We start from the raw sequence: 14,234 nt of genomic DNA on the forward strand, positions 1-14,234 counted from the left end.
CTGATCCTCAAGGCGGCCATTAAACTTGCAAAAGGAGAAATTAATTTAATCAACATCAAATTTTAAACTCTGAACGTACAATATTTTCATCTTTAGCAGTTTCTCTTTTCTTTTTTTTCTTCCCAAAAATACATTAAATCCACACCGACCCTTCCCAGTAAAGAGCCAGGGCAGGGACACCCACATGACTCTGTTCTTTTCTTTTATCAACCGTTTTCCTCTCCTCCAAAAGGGCAAATAATTTTAATATGAAAGTTTTTTTAAATAAATATAATATATTTTCATTTATTGATCTCTGCCAAATTCTAGGCTCTCGGTAGCTTCCGTCCCTCCACAATATATAGAGGCTTGAGCTCCTCTTCCAATTCCCAATCTCACTGCTCTCTCTTTCTCCCTCTTTCTTTGAAAGAGTTTCTCTTCTTGGTGGGTTTATCAGTAGTTTTAACTGATAAATAATACCCACATTACTTTCAATCTTCTCTAATTAGACTGCATTTTCTGTGTTTAAACCAAAATGGGTTTCTCTTATCAGTTTTAGAAAGTTGAAGGAAATCCCATTTTGCAGTATACAAAACTCTGCTGCAGAAACAGATCTGTTTTTTTCCCTCTGTTTTTGTTGAATTGAATACTGATTCGTGTCTTCCATCAACTGTGAATACATGGAGAAGTTAATGAGACTCATTTCAATGGCTCCTCTGCTTCTGCTACTTTGTCTTCCTTTTGCATTTGCTGGTCATGACTATAACCAAGCTCTGAGTAAGAGCATTCTCTTCTTTGAAGCTCAAAGATCTGGTTACCTTCCTCATAGCCAGAGAGTCACATGGAGAGCTAGTTCCGGTTTGAATGACGGCAAGGCTAGTGGGGTGAGTTAAAGTTCCACTCTTATTTTCCAAATGTTGAACTTCTTACTCTGTCAATTCTACCCAAAAAACAAGTTGGAAACCAACATGTTCCTCTACTTTGGGTTTATTTTTTGCATTGAAAATTATGGTTTCGATTTGTTGAGATTGTTTGTAAATCACAGGTGGATCTGGTAGGAGGGTACTATGATGCAGGGGACAACGTGAAGTTTGGACTGCCCATGGCATTCACCATAACAATGATGTCCTGGAGCATAATAGAGTACGGAAAGCAAATGGCTGCAAGTGGAGAGCTCGGCAATGCTTTGGAAGCCGTTAAGTGGGGAACCGACTATCTCATCAAAGCTCACCCCGAACCCTATGTCCTTTACGGAGAGGTACCACTTTCCTTCTTCTTTTTCATCAACGTTTTCTCCTTCAAGCGTCAACACTAATGTTTTATCACTAATATTTCCATATTTTATATATATATATTTTAATCACACTTGATAGCAGCAGTTGTCTACTAAAATATTACTTTATTAGTTAGAGCTTAGTGTTAATTTCTTTAAACTCAAGGGACAGCAATAAAAAAAAAGAGACAAACAAGTAAGGAAAAAAAACAGATCTCAAACTTGCGTTGAGTGTGACTTTAGTTTTATGTTTTGCTACAGAACTACTTTAATGGGATGGGACTATGAATAAAAAAAATTAAAAGAAATTTAAGTGAAGATTCATTTCGAATTAGTTTGGTCCTAAATTTTGCTGTGGTCAATTTTAGGTGGGAGATGGGAACAGTGACCACTATTGTTGGCAAAGACCAGAGGACATGACCACCGACCGTCATGCTTACAAGATTGACCCAAGTAACCCTGGATCGGATCTCGCCGGTGAAACCGCAGCTGCCATGGCTGCTGCCTCAATCGTCTTCCGCCGTTCCAACCCCGCGTATTCCAGCGAGCTTCTTCGCCACGCCTACCAGGTATTAACACAGTCTTCCTCTGACTCGCTTTTCGTTTTAGTTTTAGCTCACAGTTCATGTAACAATTTTGGTGGGCCATTTGGCCCGCAGGCGCATGTTAGCTCACACGCTGGGCTTTTTAGGCTAGCATTAGCGCGTGACTGGTGTGTCCTTGAGTGACAACGGTTGTTGTTCCGCACTTTAGCAAAAGCTTCCGTAGACCGTAGTCAATAGGTAGTTACGCTGCCTCGCTTTTTTGTCAGTCTGAACATTGCAACTTGGCGGCCCCAAGTTTGCACTCATTTAATTACCGCCACTCTCTTTGTGCTGTTAACAGGGTTGAGTGTTTTAAATGCAGTTAGTATTTCTATCAAAAGAAATGTTTTCATTAATCTATCAAAATTAAAACATTATTACGCAATCGGCTATTTGATGTTCATATATTTGGCTTAAGAACAAGGAGTAGTGACTTTACGGAGTTTGGATTACCTGTTTAAGTACTTATATTTGATAAGAAACGGTGCCGTCTGGTTGATTATTTTCTGGTTTGAAAATTGAAAAATAAATGCGGGTAAACTTTTTCGGCGCACAATTTGGGTCATGGGTGCACTTTGCCCCGCCCATCACGGGTAATCGTCTTGTCACCGTACAGATCTATCGTATTAACAGATCTGAACCGTAGATTGAAACGATCCGCAAAAGTCGCAATTAGTTATTCGTTTCCCACGTGCCAACACTGTCGGTGCCCCCAGTTAACGCCAAAGTTACCCTTGCTTTTCTCCTCATATTACATCACCTACCCACGGCTCTTTAACAAAATTGAAAATTTTCAAGAATTAATTGGTATTAATAATATTTTGATTTTTTCTTTTCTGTTTTCAGCTATTCGAATTTGCTGATAAATACAGAGGCAAATATGACAGCAGCATCACGGTTGCCCAGAAATACTACCGATCCGTCAGTGGCTACAATGTAAGCTTTCCATGTTTATCTTAATGTCACAGCTAAAAGCATGAAGGAAATTTTTTGATTAATGGTAGAACATGGCATGTTGGGACGCTTTATTAATTGATTTCTGAATTTGGAACTTGTACAGGACGAGTTGTTGTGGGCCGCTGCATGGCTGTACCAAGCTAGTAACAATCAGTACTACTTGAACTATCTTGGAAAGAATGGTGACTCCATGGGTGGAACCGGCTGGGCCATGACTGAGTTTAGTTGGGACGTTAAGTACGCTGGGGTTCAGACTCTTGTCGCCAAGGTATTGTTATTTCCAGCTGCTAAGAAAAATCCATCTATTATCTGCAATAGTTGGTTATGTCTCATCAACAAATAATTATTGGTTATGCTTCAAAAGTTTACCTTGGACATCATATCAGTAATTAATAGTTTTGATTAGCTGACTGAGTGGTATGTTATTTCTTCCCCTGCAGTTCCTAATGCAAGGTAAAGCTGGTCTCCATGCACCAGTGTTTGAGAGGTACCATCAGAGGGCGGAATACTTCATGTGTTCATTGATTGGAAAGGGTAGCCGCAATATTCAGAAGACTCCAGGTGGTTTGATTTTCCGACAGAGATGGAACAACATGCAGTTCGTGACTAGTGCCTCGTTCTTGGCCACTGTGTACTCTGACTACCTCACTTCCTCTAGAGGCAGCTTGAATTGTGCTGCTGGCAATGTTGCACCATCCGAGCTCCTTTCTTTTGCAAAATCTCAGGTGATTACTGTTCTCTTTCTGTATTTTACTCTTTACTCTTTGTGAATGGTAACAAATTCAGCCCTTGACAAATTCTCTGGTGTTTTGCAATGTTAAATTCTCAGGTGGATTACCTTCTTGGGGACAATCCAAGAGCTACAAGTTACATGGTTGGTTATGGGAACAATTACCCACGACAAGTTCACCACCGGGGTTCTTCAATTGTTTCCATCAAGGTTGATCCTACATTTGTTGCCTGCCGACAAGGTTATGCCAATTGGTACACCAGGAAAGCCAGTGATCCTAATGTTCTCACTGGTGCTTTGGTTGGAGGACCTGATGCCTATGATAACTTTGCTGATGAAAGGGACAACTATGAACAAACAGAGCCTGCTACCTATAACAATGCTCCTCTTCTTGGCATATTGGCTAGACTAGGTGGTGGTCATGGTGGTTACAACCAGCTCCTTCCTGGTATATATAGCCTATTATGGTTTTAACTTTTTCTTTTCTAGCATTTTCCGTCGATAATGATGATCATGGCATTGGCTTTCCTGCAGTGGTTGTCCCAGCTCCTAATCCTGTTGTTGCCAAACCAAAACCGGCGCCAAAACCCAAATTGACTCCAACTCCAGGTATATTCTTCTCTTTTAAATGATTTTCCCCTAAAAACTTTTGTATTGGTGAACATTCTCTCATACGAAACACAATGTCACTAATTTATTAAGGGATGTGTGGTTCTATTTCTCATTATAATAGGCTATCATTGAATGGCACGATCTGACTTGGGGATTTTGTTTTTCAGCCTCATCTTCTAGTCCAATTACCATAAAGCAGAAAATGACAACTTCCTGGAATCACAAGGGGAAAACTTACTACAGATATTCCACAGTTGTGACCAACAATTCTTACAAAACTGTAAAAGATCTCAAGCTTTCGATATCAAAGCTTTATGGTCCTTTATGGGGTCTCACAAAGTCTGGCAATTCTTATGGTTTTCCATCATGGCTCAACTCTTTACCTGCTGCAAAGAGTCTTGAGTTTGTATACATCCATTCTGCTTCTCCGGCTGATGTCTCAGTTTCAACCTACAATTTGGCTTAAGAAGGAAGAATATCGCAAAAAACAGAGTATAGTCCGCATAGTTTCTGGGGTTGTAGTGTAAGAATTGTGCAGCTATACAGAATGCAGTCCAGAAAAGGTTCTTATTTTTTTTTTATTTGTTTGGGGATTTTCAACTTTACTTCTTGATTTGGTATTTAATTAGGGTTTTAGCTGATATTAGGTTAAATAACGTTGAAGATGGGAGGAGAAAGGAGTGAAGAGACCATTAAAAAGCAGTGCTCATCCTCTTTCTCCTTCTACTTCATTAGTTATATCTAATAGATAGTTTTGAGAGACATTGAAAAAGAGTGAGAATTGAGAAGTAAACAAATGGCTTCTCGATAGATTGCAAGGAGTCTGTTTTTCTTTGTACTTCATAGCAGCTGATGTCCTTATTTTATATTTTGGCGTGTGATGCTGCAAGCTTTGCAGCATTTTTATATTTTCCATATGAATACAGTTTGCACAACAATGTTTTTGTCTCTCTTCTCCTGTTCAAGATTCAACCGTGGCAGTTGAGTTTGTTTTTGTAATGATTCCTCTATGAACTAATAAATAATAAACATGCTATCATTCTCATGGAAGTTTCCTGTTATCACATTCCAAACTCTCGTTTACTCCACCATGGCAGTATTCTACAATCAGAATCCTTAAAAGGCTTCCAACGAAGTGCTTTTACAGCGTGTTCAGTTGCTTCCGCAGTAGTACTACATTGGCAAAGTTCAGAACCGAAATTCCCACCTTTGGTGTACAATTTGGATAATATGAAGCAGCTTCCCGGAATTGACTAAGTGGGATCTACTCTTCTAAAACGGCAATTCTTAAGCTCCTAGCTAAACAAAAAGCATTTTGGCCAGCTAATAGGTTCATGGAATAACTAGCAGAGTCGACTTACTAGGGCAACAAGTGCCCACAAAAACCTGTTGGGTATAATTTCTATTCAGACCCAAATTCAGAGAAGCCCTAACTGCACAAGCAAAGGCCTGATCTAAATTTGGTGTAAAGATATCCCGAGTTTCATAAGATTTTGCCAATTTCAAGTTCAACTACAAGAGGGGTTAGTTTTTAGTTCCCTCACTTGTTGCTCATTAATAATAGATCATTCTCACCACGATAAATCAGACCATAAGAACACAACAAAGCTGCCTTGGCGCCCTTTCTTCCTTTTCAAGCAGGGGCAATTAGCTGATTAGCTGCTCCCACTAGGTCAGATTGAACCTTGAAGTAGTGTCACCATGTACTTAGTACTAAGAAACCTCTTTGTAATGCAGCTTACTTCAAGGGGCATAGCATGCTCAATGATTTTCGACAAGTTTTTCAAAGCATATTGGTTATGGGTGCTCGAAGTTTAATTCAGCAAAGTGGGCTACCAAACGTATTTGCTGCAACTTTCCTTAGTTGCAAGGACAGGGTAAATATTATCGTATCTGTCATGAAAGGAATCCAAGTCTTCATCGTGACCAAGAAGCTAGTTAATAAAGGTTTGTAGTCGGTACAGATACTGGGATCTCAACATAGACCAGAGACATTGTTACCCAGCCCACAAAAGAAAAAGGAAGCAAAGCCTTCGATACCATCATAAGCATAAAAATATCATTGAAAATTCTTTTTTTTTTCTATGAAATATCATTGAAGCATTATAATTTATAATAATGAATCTTCAATGACATGTTATTGTTCCGTTAAACAGAATGCATCACTATAATTTTCAATATGCTATTGAAGAACGTACTTTACATTAACCTCTCAAGCTCTTAGGGATACAACTTCAAAGCAAAATGAAAAGAAAAGACTTAACACCTCATCTGAAAAAAAAAAAAAAAAGGAAAGAAAAGAAAGACCTAAGAAACAAGCTCAGAAGATGCAGCAGCTTTTACCTTTTCAACTCAACTACAATGACACTAATGTTGTCGGTGCTCCCTCGAGCAACTGCTAACTCAGCCAGCATTGCTGCCGCCTCTGCTGCACGGTCGCCAGTGCATCCTTGGGGATCATCTGAAAATCTCATCTTTATTCGTCCGTCAAGATGTCTTTTGACAACTTCGCATGCAATTTCACTGGAAACAACATCCCACAATCCATCACTTGCTAATACGAGAAAGTTGTCAGACTTAGTTCGCTCAGTAACAGAGACCTCTGGTTTGGAGATTACATATGGCTTCAAATGTTGATCTCCTGCATCACATTAACACTATTTCATTGACAATTGTTCTAATAAATCTAACTTGATCAGAAGTTAGACTATGGATTTTTATAATACCTATCGATCTTGAAGTGGCAAGAACTCCCAGGACACGACTTCCATTCCAGTTTATGACCGTTCCCCCAGCTGCTTCCACTCTTTCCCTTTCATCAGGTCTGTCAGGCTGTGGACAAAAAGCCATAGGCTTTTATTAAAAGCGCCTCATGTAAAAAGCATATGATTCAGATAAAGTTCCTACTATTCTATAGGTATCCAGCCACAGAATTAACCACTGAAGTGGCAATAACCCTTTTTGTTTTTCGGTTTCGTAGTGATAGTTTGAATGAGAAGAGGATTATTCAACATCTCGATAGTACTCTAATTATTTTTTAAGAATGGGCAAAATTAAGTGCCCCAAGTAAATAGTACTACTAAAAAATAATTGATCACTTAGATTAAGTCCTAACAAACTTTACGGTTGCCAATCATTTCATCAGATTATTCTTTCCAAGTGATTTCAATTTAAATCCTAAGTCCTAACTAAACTTTTCAAAGAAAAACCGTCATTCAAATAAAGACATAAAAAATTGACGTATCACCTTATGATCACTAGACAAAGCCACCGCGGTGCCGCCACGACACAGAACAGCTCTTGAGTCACCACAGTTGGCCACCACCACCACATCCCTCCCTACCAACACCACCACCGCCGTGGACCCCATCGTTTTCATGTCCACATCCCCCGCCCCACCCTGATAATCTTCTCCGCTCACCTCCTCGTCCATCTTCGCAAAACAAGCTGCCATCACCTTCTCCCATTCCGGTCCCTTCCCTCCACGCGTCCTCTCCTCCACCTCTTTCACCACCAACTGGTGCATCCTATCACGGCAAGCGTTAGCCACTTGGGCCCCACCGTGCCCATCATACACAGCGAAAAAGTCATACCCTTGTATCTCTCCGACCGACACCTTCACGGCATCTTCCATCGCTCTCCGGCGTCCAATCACCGATATCGATCCATGTGACACGCACGTGACGCTCTCAACCTTATTTTCTTCTCTTTTCTCCTGTTCCTTTTCAGACCTTTGTGTGAACTTTTTGATCCCTCTCTTTTTCTTGGTAACGTCGACATCCATAACCACTTCAGAACCAATCCGTCTTTTCGATTTGTAGCCCTTCATTAATTATACTAAAACTCATCTCCCCATTTTTGGGCGTAAATGGCCAGCTTTCTTTTTCTTCACTTGAATGAATTTTAGTTTAATGCAGAGAGAGAGAAGGCAAGGACTCAAGCTGTTTTTGAGCAGCAGGAGAAATGATCTGGACCGTTAGATTAATGGTCCCTTAATTCAATGAATGCCACGAGTTTCGAAATTCCGTTCTTCTACTTGTGAAACAGGATGTTCTGAAAGTAGACGTGGCAGTTGAAAGACTAACACGCGGCACAGTGTCTGTCGAACAGGAGAAAATGTATACGGCCAGCTTCGGTTTCCTTGGAAAAGAAAACCTGGATTGGGATCATTGTCTTTTGCCGCTTCGAGTTTTTAATTTTCTCCCCCAATTCCCCACATACCTCGTCGTAAAACTTTGTACAGTTGGAGTGCTTTGATTGTTGGCTTGGGACATGGTTTCGGGACCAATGTCAAAATTTAGGACATGATACGAGGAAAAGAAAGAGTCTGGTTGACAGCTTTTCGTGCCAATATTGACGGCAGATGGTTCCATTGATTGTGGTCTGCTCTCAGTAGCTTATTGATCTGATACACGAGCCGCAATTTGTTTCTCTTATTGACAACCGTGCCAGAAACTCCAAGCCGCAATTCACCTGGTTTGTCAATGAGTTTTACATGAAATTACACCCCAAGAATCCTTTGGTAACCATCAAAATACAGCATATTTTTTCGATCTTCATTTTTAACTGTTTAAAACTTTGAATTATCTGGGTTTTTCTTATATATAATATACTAGACATGTTTATTCGGTTTTGCATGTTGTTTGTGTTGAATGTTTGCATGTTTATCACGTCATATATATGCTCTTATGCAATGACAACTAATAAGATTTTGCTATAAATCTCCCCGTACCATACCCATGAATACAAATGTCTTGAATTTGATCTTATCCACAGTTGGCAATTGTCTTAGAAAAGAAAAAAGTTATGAGATCATTCAAACTTGGAGGGGATTCTTTCAGCCACTGATAAACAAAGGTAATATTTCTAAATCTATGGGCAGACAATTCAGAAAATAATTGTCTGTTCTTCTAAAAATAGACCCCTAGTGGTATACCAACCTTCAAACATGGCCGGATATGGTTGGAATGAGCACCGATATTGATTCACCCTTCCTTACAGAAAAATTTTCATTTATCTCTGGTAAAGTTTCTCTTTTCTTTGTAAGCTTTATAAACGTCATGCGCACAAATCAAATTAAAATGTTGTTTTCTCGTAATTGAAGAAACAATTAATGCATGCTATATATAGAAAGTGGGCTTTCTATTTAAGATCGTTTGCCAATTATAAAATAAGTTGCTGAAGAAAAAATTTTTATATGTAGAATATTTTGTAGAAAAATTTAATATTTTTTGTTATTTAAATAAATTGAAAAAAATAATTTTTTGTTGTTTGGATTGTCTTATGAAAAATATTTTTCATTATTTATTTTCAAAAAGAATATCTTCAAAATTGTCTTAAAAAAACATTTAAAAATATTATAATCTAAAAAAAATATCTTAATAATTTAATTAAACTCAACAAATATTATCCAAATACAATAGAAAAAAAAAAAGGAAAGATTACTCGTGTTAAACAAAACTTATATTTGAAGGATTAACTATATTTAACCAATTTTGAGTGAAATCAATTCTATTGGCAACTCCTTCTTCATTAACTTCAATAAAGACCTTTTGAAAGATTTTGATGATAGAGTGATCTGCCATAGCTCATTTTATCCTTTATTTTTTCTCAAACAATAAATTTTAGAGCTGAAACAGCATCCACATTTCAATCAAACATTTGAGATGGAAGTACAAATCTGGAAACAAAAACCCATCTGCCCAAAAAAAAGGTAGATAAAGAAAGAGAGTGGAGGTGCAGGCCGCTGCAATAGGAGAGAGATACACAGTTTTGATAGCAAAAAAGGAGAAAGAAAGAGTGTAAAGAAGGAAAGGTTGTTGGTCAAGAAGATTTGTGATGCTGTCGGCAATATTGGGAGGAGGAATGAGGAGTAGCAGATCAAGTGAGAGAGAAAATGGATTGGGATAGGGATGGTCACAACACAAGGAGGGGAAAAGAAGAAGAAAGTCGAAATAGTCGGACAGATAGGAGCTTGTGTTTTGGAAATTGTCTTACACCCTTTCAAGGCATAAGACAATTCACGAAGGCCATAGCTTATTTTCGATTGACTTCGTCAAATATTTTACTTTTTTGAATGTATTATCACTCAACCAAACATTCAAAGTTTCATGCTTTCCAAACGATCCCTTATATCAAAGTATGCTGGAACAAATAAAAATAGTGTTTTCCATTCGAAGTAGGCTAAAATGTAATTGGCTAATTAATTCGTACAGGTGGAACGAGTAATGATTACGTACCTCTTTATATATGAACTTATGAACCTTGCTTGAGATAAATGGAAAAACATTTTGATGTTTCACTTGAGATAAAAATGAAAAAAATTTAGTTAAAAGTATTGATATTGATTTTAAATTTTACTTTGACATTAAAACCTATAATTTAACAATTTTAATTTTTTTTAAAAATATTAAATGCAATAAGTTAAAATCATTTTTACTAATTTTTAACTAAATTAAAAATTAATATTCAATTTAAAACGGAAATTGCATATAAATATCTTTTTTTTGTGTATGGACTTGGGTTTTGTTGGGCCAAATTAGGACCAAGAACTAAAGAAGGAAACAACGTTGGTCAATATGGGCTCAGATTATACCTTGCACATGGATATCATAATTGATAGGCCCAATGCATTCAGCCCAGTCCAAATGTGAACATCTCCACCGCCTTTAATAATTCAACATTTTCTTTCAGCAAAGCAAATAGAGCTCTGACTTGGATGTTCTTTTTTTTTTTCCTTGTATACAAATTCCAAAGATCAAGGTTCAAGATCAAACAAAGCAGGAAAGCCAGGGCGAAGATCCATCAAAATTGAATAGAGAAAAAAAATGGAAATGGAAAAAGAGAGCGAGCTGGTTCGGCGATGCATAGAAGCAGCTTGCCGAAGCAGAGAGAGCGTAGAGAAATGGCGGAGACAAAGAAGAACTCTGGAGCGATTACCTTCTCACCTTTCTCAATCTCTCCTTCAAAACCTCCTCCGTTCCCGCATCCTCTTCCCTTCCTTACTCGAGTACGTTATTATCACTTCAAAATTTTAAAGAAGTTTTTATATATTTAGTTTTTTTCTTCTTTTTTATTAATTTGAATTCCTTTTTTGATTTCTCTTGCTCAAGAGTTACGTTTCGTAAACTAGCGGTGAATTGTAAGTTGTGTATTTTATTTTTAAAGTTTATAATCTGGTCCCGTTTTAAGGTTGATTGATTATCACCATTATTAATATTATAATGCAGAGTATTCAAATATAGTGTGGAGGAGATAGATCTTAGAGGAGAGAATTGTGTAGATGCAGAATGGATGGCGTATTTAGGCGCATTTCGTTATCTACGATCCCTCAATCTCGCCGATTGTCATAGAATTAATAATTCTGCTCTTTGGTCTTTAGTAGGTATGTTTTAATTTATATCTTTCACTTTTTTTTTTTATATATAAATATGCAATAGCAATTATAAGGAAGTCGATTTTCAGTTATCTGTATATAATTTTCACAATTTTAAACGCATTAACTAGAATAATTGAGGTGAGAAGTGGAAATCAAAGTTCAATTTCATCATGTTGATAAGCAATTACTGATTTAATTGCAATCTGTAGAGAGTTCTCTTTAATATATGTGTAGTGGATTTTCTGGTTTTAGGGATGACTAGTTTGAAGGAGGTGGACCTTTCTCGATGCATGAAGGTTACTGATGCTAGCATTAGGCATCTTATGTCCATTTCAACTTTGGAAAAGTTATGGATTTCAGAAACTGGCATCACTGCCAATGGGGTTGCGCTACTCTCTTCACTTAAGAATTTGTCTGTATTAGACTTGGGTGGTTTGCCTGTCACCGATACCGTGTTGAATTCTCTCCAGGTACTTTTTAGTGTGTGTGTATCCATTTGTTCTCTATTATTGCTTGAAAAGTTTACCTTATTTATTGTTATTTGCTCAAGGATGAAATAATCCACAAGTATTTCCAAACCATCTTAATAACTGAATGATCTAGACCTTTCGAATTTTCTAGTTATTAGTACCACTTCCTAAACTTTGTGATAGTAATAACCCCCTGAGACTTGTCAAAAAAAAAAAAAAAAAACAACAATAACCCACCGAGAGCTGGGGTGTCTCAGTTGCTGTTGAATTGTGTAACTTTGTGATATTAATAACTCGCTGAGATCCGGGGTATCTCAGTTTCTGTTGAATTATGTTAGTTTCTTTACAAATGGAATGCTTTGTAAAACTAAATGAGCTTGGTTATATGTCCATTACCATAGATTGTTATTTTTAGTTCAGTTTTGGTGGTTCCAGCCTTTTTCATTTTGAAACATTGCATCTGAAATATTAAGTTAGTGTTAATTTTTAGGGTAAAGTATCCAGGTTAAAATGATTTGTGGTGCTGTTTTGTTTTAGGCATTGACAAAGCTACAACACCTTGATCTTTGGGGGAGTAAAATATCTAACAAAGGGGCTTTGGTTCTTCAAAGGTTCTCCAAGCTGAGCTTCCTCAATATAGCTTGGACCAATGTTACAATTTTGCCGAATCTGTCATCTCTTGAATGTTTAAACATGAGTAATTGTACCATTGATTCTATCCTTGAAGACGATGATGATAAAGCTCCTTTAGTGAAGCTTATTTTTGCTGGAGCAACTTTCATGAATGAGGCTGAAGCCTTCTTATATATTGAAACACATTTCCTATCCTTGTTGGATGTATCCAACTCTTCCCTTAACCGGTTCTGCTTTTTACCTGATATGAAAATGCTCGAACATTTGGATCTCAGCTCTAGCATGATGGGGGATGATTCTGTTGAACTAATTGTATGTATTGGAGCAAGTCTGAAAATTCTAAATCTAAGTGGCACGAAAGTCAGCTCTGCTGGGATAGCAATTTTAGCTGGACATGTTCCCAAACTTGAATTTTTATCTTTATCTCACACATCAATAGATGATGTTGCCTTATCATATGTCAGCTCAATGCCCTCACTTAAGGTTATTGACCTAAGCAACACAGACATTAAAGGTATGGTTTCTTAGCACAAATCTTAAAGTTGTTACTTGTTTGAATTAATCATGAAAATCACCATATTCATGATTCTTTCACGGTCCTTTGTTAGCTTAGTGTTGCTGTTGCTTTTGTTCTTTGTTAGTAGACTCTTAACAATTTATTTACCCTTGGCATGTACTTTTGGTGTGTAACATTTCCTTTGCCACTTCCAGGTTATATTCACCAGCCAGGCACTGAGTTACATAAGGATAGCACACTAGCAGCACTTCAAAATCTTAGGTATTTGGAGAACTTAAACTTGGAGCATACGCAAGTCAGGGATCCGGATTTATACCCTTTGTCAAGTTGCAAAGAACTGGGCCATTTATCTCTAAAATGTGCTTCCCTTACAGATGCCACCTTGCATCACCTTTCATCTCTCCCAAAGCTGACGAACCTTCGTGTTTGCGAAGCTGTGTTAACAAATAGTGGCCTGGATACATTTAGCCCACCAACAACACTGAGAATGCTGGACCTGATGGGTTGTTGGCTCTTAACTGAAGATGCAATCTCAACGTTCACAAGGAAACATCCTCAAATTGAGATAAGGCATGAAGTTGTTCAAATCCTTTCAACAGAGCAGCAAAATATTTCTAATCGCGCATCCCCATCACAACTGCGTTTGAAGACTTCTCGAGGGAACAATAAGCCGGGAAAGGTGCCAATCTCTCAGTTTTTTGTAGGTGAGTGGACTTGCCCTAATAGTTTTCTATTAAGCATAAATATTGAGTCTCTTTTATCATCTAAAACCCCCTTTGGTTTTTTTCTTTCTTGTTTTGTTTTCCAAAATAGATCAAAGATTGAAGTATAGCAGAGAGGAGCTACTTTCACTACAGTTTCCACCGTTAACTCTCCAGTCTCCCCATGATTCAGGTATTGAAATACCCAAGCTACAATCAGATCGATTGAATTAATTCCATTAAAACAAGGAATAATTTCCTTATGCATGTTTTTATCATATCCATGTCTCTGCAATTGTATGTTGTAAGATGTTTCTTTTTTAGTAATTTCAATGTTGAATAAACTGTTTCAATAGTATAAAAGAAATCTGAGGGAGAAGATTAATTTGAAGTGCAAATT

At 37.6% G+C, this 14,234-nt stretch overlaps 3 protein-coding genes across 3 annotated transcripts; 2 read left to right on the forward strand and 1 right to left on the reverse strand.

Annotated features, from left to right (window-relative positions):
- The first annotated feature begins 313 nt into the window (after window positions 1-313).
- GH9C2 (glycosyl hydrolase 9C2) lies at window positions 314-5,083 on the forward strand. Its single transcript, XM_007040444.3, has 9 exons — window positions 314-863; window positions 1,025-1,237; window positions 1,621-1,821; window positions 2,683-2,772; window positions 2,897-3,061; window positions 3,234-3,518; window positions 3,623-3,971; window positions 4,058-4,132; window positions 4,303-5,083. Exons 1-9 carry the CDS (start codon window positions 660-662, stop codon window positions 4,599-4,601), a joined length of 1,881 nt encoding a protein of 626 aa, XP_007040506.3. The 5' UTR covers window positions 314-659; the 3' UTR covers window positions 4,602-5,083.
- Window positions 5,084-6,300: 1,217 nt separating this feature from the next.
- LOC18606695 (protein phosphatase 2C 51-like) lies at window positions 6,301-8,080 on the reverse strand. The gene is made up of 3 exons (XM_007040445.3): window positions 7,383-8,080; window positions 6,862-6,967; window positions 6,301-6,776 (listed from the first exon to the last, which is right to left on the reverse strand). The coding sequence occupies exons 1-3, from the start codon at window positions 7,962-7,964 to the stop codon at window positions 6,475-6,477; spliced, it is 990 nt and encodes a 329-aa protein (XP_007040507.3). The 5' UTR covers window positions 7,965-8,080; the 3' UTR covers window positions 6,301-6,474.
- A 2,760-nt stretch (window positions 8,081-10,840) lies between these two features.
- Window positions 10,841-14,232, forward strand: LOC18606696 (Leucine-rich repeat (LRR) family protein). The gene is made up of 6 exons (XM_007040446.3): window positions 10,841-11,144; window positions 11,365-11,519; window positions 11,766-11,983; window positions 12,521-13,130; window positions 13,328-13,837; window positions 13,947-14,232. The coding sequence occupies exons 1-6, from the start codon at window positions 10,963-10,965 to the stop codon at window positions 14,066-14,068; spliced, it is 1,797 nt and encodes a 598-aa protein (XP_007040508.3). The 5' UTR covers window positions 10,841-10,962; the 3' UTR covers window positions 14,069-14,232.
- Window positions 14,233-14,234: the final 2 nt, after the last annotated feature.

This window comes from Theobroma cacao, chromosome 3 (genome assembly GCF_053813885.1).
Source record: "Theobroma cacao isolate CCN51 chromosome 3, ASM5381388v1, whole genome shotgun sequence".
Taxonomy (NCBI): Eukaryota; Viridiplantae; Streptophyta; class Magnoliopsida; order Malvales; family Malvaceae; genus Theobroma; species Theobroma cacao.